Here is a 6,442-nt window from a genome sequence, read left to right as displayed (position 1 = left end):
TCAAATGTGACCTCAGTGAGGACTTTACTGGCTCCATAAAAATTTCCTTCCTCTGGCACTCTCTTGCCTTTTCTTGTTTTGTTTTCTGTAACACTTACCCATCTGATATACCATATAATTTTACTTACCTATTGCCAGTTTCATTCCCCTAGAATTTAAGCTCCTGAAGTAGGATGTGTTGTTTATGTAGAAGAGTGCAATAAAAGGTGCTCAAAAATATCCATTGAATAAATAGATGAGTGTCTGGGGTCTCCAGGGCAATGCCTTTAGGGCCCAGTTATGTAACCTTAATGTAGGAAGCCACAGTATTAAAAACAATAGAGGAGGCCATTACTGCAGGAAAAGGTCCCGCAGAACTGAGCAGTCAAGATGTGTGACTTCACCGAAGACCAGACCGCAGAGTTCAAGGAGGCCTTCCAGCTGTTTGACCGAACAGGTGATGGCAAGATCCTGTACAGCCAGTGTGGGGACGTGATGAGGGCCCTGGGCCAGAACCCTACGAACGCCGAGGTGCTCAAGGTCCTGGGGAACCCCAAGAGTGATGAGATGAATGTGAAGGTGCTGGACTTTGAGCACTTTCTGCCCATGCTGCAGACAGTGGCCAAGAACAAGGACCAGGGCACCTATGAGGATTATGTCGAAGGACTTCGGGTGTTTGACAAGGAAGGAAATGGCACCGTCATGGGTGCTGAAATCCGGCATGTTGTCACACTGGGTGAGAAGATGACAGAGGAAGAAGTAGAGATGCTGGTGGCAGGGCACGAGGACAGCAATGGTTGTATCAACTATGAAGAGCTCGTCCGCATGGTGCTGAATGGCTGAGGACCCTCCCAGTCTCCCGACTCCGTGCCTTTCCCTGTGTGAATTTTGTATCTAGCCTGAAGTTTCCCTAGGCTCTCTTGTCTCAGCACCTTTCCCATCTTGTCTCTCTTGGATGATGTTTGCCGTCAGCATTCACCAAATAAACTTGCTCTCTGGGCCCTCAAAAAAAAAAAAAAAAAAAAAAAAAAAAAAAAAACAATAGAGGAGGAAGAACGGAGGCATGCTTACCCCTCCTAAGTGCGTTGACTTTAAAATAATAGCAGTGGCAAAATCACACAGTCCCAGCTAAACAAACCTTGCCTATGAGTTGCAGTTTTGCATAGGATATATCAGAGCAGCAGATGTCTAGGGCCTGGACCTCCATAGAATTGCTGACTATAAATGGCTCTGGCAAGATGTGGTGCCTCATGCCTGTAATCCTAGCACTTTGGGAGGCCGAGGTGGGACGATCACTTGAGCCCAGGGGTTCCAGCCCAGCCTGGGCAGTAAAGTGAGACCCTATCTCTATAGAAAATAAAAAATTCGCCAGGCCTGGTGGCATGTGCCTGAAGACCCAGCTCTCCAGATGCTGAGGCAGGAGGATCATCTGAGCCCTGAAAGTTGAAGCTGCAGTGAGTTATGATCATCATGCCACTGTACTCCTGCCTGGGCAACAGAGGAAGACTGTCTCAAAAGGCTCTGTGGAGATATGCCTATGGTTTTCCTTGAGGAATCTTGAAAGTTCTGTGACACCTGTCACTTCACCCATTCTAAAGACATTGATTGTTGAGATATTGTTCATTTTATCTAAAAAAAAAAATCTTTCTTGGGTTGGCATCAGGTCACGTGTTTCTCAATTTTTTTGAACCAGACCCTGAGATTTATGTTTTCATAGTTTTAAGCTAGAAAATTTATAGTTCAATTTGTGGCCCACTTTCTTAACCCATGTATGCTGGAGGTTGCGATTTTTTTAATTGCAGTTGTGAAAAATCAGAGCTTGGTGATGACCTTGAGCAATAGGATATAAACAACTCCCACATGCTTAGTGTTCCAATAATGGAACACCAGGCATACATGGGTTAAGAGAATAACACTTCTTGGTATGTGTTTTTGCATTAGCCACATTTTTTATTCTGTTTTGTATTCTGTCCCTATTGATAAAAACTTCAGCCGAATTTAAAGGAGTTCAATTGATCAATGAACAATTTGTGAATCGAGCAGTCCCCAGAATCACAGCAGATTCACAGAGACCCCAGTGCCGCCACGTGGTGGAAGATTTATAGACAAAGAGAAACGGCATACAGAAATTGGAAGTGAGGTACAGAATGGCTGGATTGGTTACGGTTCGGCGTATGCCTTATTCGAACACATTTTGAACCCTCAGCAATGTATGAATGGTTGAAGTATGGCCGCTTCTTGTCACACTTGGATTGGCCAAGACATAGCTATTGTTACAGGCTCAGACTCCTAAGTTAGGTTTTCAATTTTGTCTGTTAAGCCAGGTTACAGTTTATCCACAAGGACTCAAATACAGAAGTACGGTGTCCTCGGGCCATATTTAGTTTGCTTTAACACTTTTGTTCCTTTGTTTCATCTTTCCTCTGGTTTTTGTTGCCTTAGTATATTTTATGTATATTTTAGTTAAATCTTCTTTTTAGATAAGCTTGGATGTAAGTAAATTAATTAACTAAATGAATACTAACTTGTTCAGACTCCAGAAATGGAAGATGCCCAGAGGAAATAATTTCCTTCCTTCCTTCCGCTTTCGCTCTCTTGCCCTGCCTCCCTCCCTCCCTTCCCCCCTCTCTCTCCTCTCTCTTTTAACTAATGTTTCCAACTTGAATGTGTTGCATGCTGTGATCGTCACTGGAAATTGAGACAGAATTAGAAGTGAGAGAGGAATATGACTGGACCTGAGAGGGAGGACAGGAGATGGAAGAGGCCAAAGAGGAAGGCGGACATAATGGTGAGAAAGGGGGAATGCATGACAGTTTTTTCTTTTCTTTTATTTTCTTTTTGAGATGGAGTCTCGCTCTGTTGCCCAGGCTGGAGTGCAGAGTGCAATGCTGTGATCTTGGCTCACTGCAACCTCCACCTCCCAAGTTCAAGTGATTCTCCTTTCCCAGAGTCCCAAGTAGCTGGGATTACGGGCACCCACCACCACACCCAGCTAATTTTTGTATTTTTAATGGAGGCGGGGTTTCACAATGTTAGCCAGGCTGGTCTTGAACTCCTGACCTCAAGTGATCCATCCTTCTCGGCCTCCCAAAGTGTTCGGATTACAGGCATGAGCCACCACACCTGGCTAGACACAGCTTTTTCTAAAGCAGACCCCGAGCAATACAAAAACTATTCCCACAGTGACCTGGCTGTGACCATAGGTGCCGTGTGCGCATGTGTTGAAGGAACGGTAGCTTCCTATTGGGTTGTTTAGGAGTGTCTGATGTGCCTTTCCTCATGATGCACATGGGTGGGGGGCCTGCACAGTAGTGACCGACTACACCATCCCAGGAAGACACTCACTCATTAATGACTCCCATAGGTCCTCCCATTGTTCATTTCTCAGGAACTTCAACGTGAGTTCACTGGACTCCCATTGTTCCTTTCTCAGGTACTTCATATTTGTGGTCAGAGCAGATTCAACTGTGTATCCTGCTATGAGCTAGGCAAACACAGTTGTGAAACTGAAGGCAACCCTGACACCAGAGATAAAGAGTCCAGTGGAGTTAACAGAGGAGAGGCAATAATTGCTGGTAATCTGTAATCTGTGTGTACACAGCAAAATCCCTAGTGTTTCCCCAACTTCTGTGCTCTGCTAATGCATGTATTGTGAGCACAAGGTAAATATTTAATCTTGCCTTCTTTATCCTCCTCTATATCTGTGTTTATTCTAATACCTATATTGATTCTGGGATGACTGAAATCAACAAATGTTCCTTCATTCAGGGATATAGCCCCTGAACTTTCCTGACAGCTGGAAGGCCCCCCCTCTTTTTTTTTTTTTTTTTTGAGACAGTGTCTCGCTTTGTCACCCAGGCTGGAGTGCAATGACGTGATCTCGGCTCACTGCAACTTCTGCCTCCCAGGTTTGAGCAATTCTCCTGCCTCAGCCTCCTGAGTAGCTGGCTCCACCACACCTGACTAATTTTTGTAGTTTTGGTAGAAACGGGGTTTCATCATGTTGGCCAGGCTGGTCAGAAATTCCTGACCTCAAGTGATCCACCTGCCTTGGCTTCCCAAAGTGCTGGGATTATAGGCATGAGCCACCACGCCAGGCCGATTATAGGTGTGAGCCACGATGCCAGGCCTGGAAGCCCTTTTTCACACTTAGTGGTAACTGTCTGGCTCACATCTGCCTACAGACTCTTCTCAGCTTAGGTAAATGATTATATTACCTTTTCTGTCTAGTTTTTGTTCCTGTTTTCGTTAAACATGTGTGTGCGGGCAAATGCACCCCTCTGATTTCAAACACCCCCAGAGTGTGGTGTCACACCAACCTACTCAAGTTCTTAATCTCTTTCCTTTGTGCAGGTAGCTAAGTAAACTAGTTCAGTTGTGTTATTCAATTTCCTTGTGGCCAGAATTTAGTAAAAAAAATTACTTTTTTTGAGACAGAGTCTCACACTGTCACCCGGGCTAGAGTGCAGTGGCACGATCATGGCTCACTGCAGCCTCAGTCTTCCAGGTTCAAGTGATTATCCCACCTCAGTCTCCCAAATATCTGGGATTACAGGTGTGGGACCCCATCATCTGGCTATTTTTAAACATTTTTTTTTTTTTAGTAGAGATGGGGGGGTCTTGCTATGTTGCCCAGGCTGGACTCGAACTTCTGACCTCAAGTGATCCTCCTGCTTCCATCTCCCAAAGTACTGGGATTACATGGGGAGTAATCCGCACTCAGCCCAGTAACAAATAATTGTCACATACCTACTATGTGCTACATACAGTTCTAGGCACTGGGGTTACAGCAGCAAACAAAACTGACCATCCCTGCCCTCATGGAGCACATTTTGTAGTGAAGCAAGACAGGCAATAAACCAGGAAAATATAAGTGTTATGGAGGTAAATGGGGTAAAGGGAATAAGGGGTGTTTGTGTGTGTGTGTGTGTGTGTGTGTGTGTGTGTGTAGGGAGGTAATTTTAAAGTGAGTAATCAGGCCAGGCACAGTGGTTCATGCCTGTAATCCCAGAACTTTGGGAGGACAAGGTGGGTTGATCACTCTGAGCTCAAGAGTTCAAGACCAGCCTGGGCAATATAGCTAAACCCCGTCTCTACTAAAAACACAAAAAAATTACCGGGATGTGGTGGTGCATGCCTGCAATCCCAGCTATTTGAGTGGGTGCGGCACAAGAATAACTTGAAGTCAGGAAGCAGAGGTCACAGTGAGTCAAGATTGTGCCACTACACTCCTGGGTGACAGGGCAGGACTGTCTTATAAATAAACAAAATTACAGTGAGTAATCAGAGCTGGATGTGGTGGTACAATGCACCAGTGGTCCCAGCTACTCTGAAGGCTGAGGTGGGAGGATTACTTGAGCCTGAGAGTTCAAGGCTGCAGGGAGCTGATCATGCCATTGTGCTCTAGCCTGGGGAACAGAGAAAGACCCTATCTTAAAAACAACAAAAATGGTGAGTGATCAGTGAAGGCTCTGCTGTGAAGGTGACATTTAAGTAATGATGTGAAGGAGCCATTTGATAACCAGGGAAGACTGTTCAGGTAATGGGAGCACGTGTGTGTGCAGAGGCCTGAAGAAGGTGCTAGTGTGGCAAGAATAGTCAAGAGACCCATCACTGGACCCAGTGGAGAGAGGAGAAGAAGAAAAGGTCCTAGAATTGGAAGAGATGGAGGGCAGGTCATGTAGGGCAGGTCATGTAGGGCCTTACATGACTTTGGCTAAGGTGGGAGTCATTAGAAGGTCGCGAGCAGAGCAGCAATGTGATCTGACTTCTTTTAGCTTGTTCCCTGTGGCTGCCTTGTGGAGAACAGCCAGAGACAAGGCTAGAAGCAGGGAGCTCAGTTAGATAGTGGCAAGGTCTCAGGGCAGTGAGGTTTGGTAGTAGTGGTAATATCTTCAGTATCAAGAGAAGAAACTTGAATTTGACTTTGTCCGAAGGAATGAGAAGTCATGGAAGATGAGGGTCAATTTGGAAATTTAAATAATTTAAATAGGGGTGTGTGTGTGTGTGTGTGTGTGTGTGTTTGCAAATTTGCCTTAAGATAATATTTCAGGATATTGCCTGAAAGGCACATAGAGCCCATGTTGTCCAACCCTTTAAGTTTGATAAGGAAACCAGAGCTGGGCGCAGTGGCTCATGCCTATAATCCCAGCACTTTGGGAGGCCGATGTGGGTGGATCACCTGAGTTCAGGAGTTCAAGACCAGCCTGGTCAAAATGGTGAAACCCTGTCTGTACTAAAAGTACAAAAATTAGCCAGGAGTGATGGCAGACACCTGTAATCCCAGCTACTTGGGAAGCTAAGGCATAAGAATTGCTTGAACCTGGGAGGTGGAGGTTGTAGTGAGCTAAGATTATACCACTGTGCTCCAGCCTGGGTGACAGAGCAAGACTCCCACCTAAAAAAAAAAATGGGCCGGGCGCGGTGGCTCAAGTCTGTAATCCCAGCACTTTGGGAGGCCGAG

General features: G+C 45.5%; 1 protein-coding gene across 1 annotated transcript; it reads left to right on the top strand.

Moving 5' to 3' along the window:
* Positions 1-327: 327 nt before the first annotated feature.
* On the top strand, positions 328-984 carry LOC105510608 (myosin light polypeptide 6-like). Its single transcript, XM_011940489.1, has one exon. It carries the CDS (start codon positions 370-372, stop codon positions 820-822), a length of 453 nt encoding a protein of 150 aa, XP_011795879.1. The 5' UTR covers positions 328-369; the 3' UTR covers positions 823-984.
* Positions 985-6,442: the final 5,458 nt, after the last annotated feature.

The sequence above is a fragment of the Colobus angolensis genome, unplaced genomic scaffold (assembly GCF_000951035.1).
Source record: "Colobus angolensis palliatus isolate OR3802 unplaced genomic scaffold, Cang.pa_1.0 Scaffold19, whole genome shotgun sequence".
Lineage (NCBI taxonomy): Eukaryota > Metazoa > Chordata > Mammalia > Primates > Cercopithecidae > Colobus > Colobus angolensis.
Note: the sequence above shows the minus strand (reverse complement) of the source record. Positions and strands in the feature narration are given on the sequence as shown.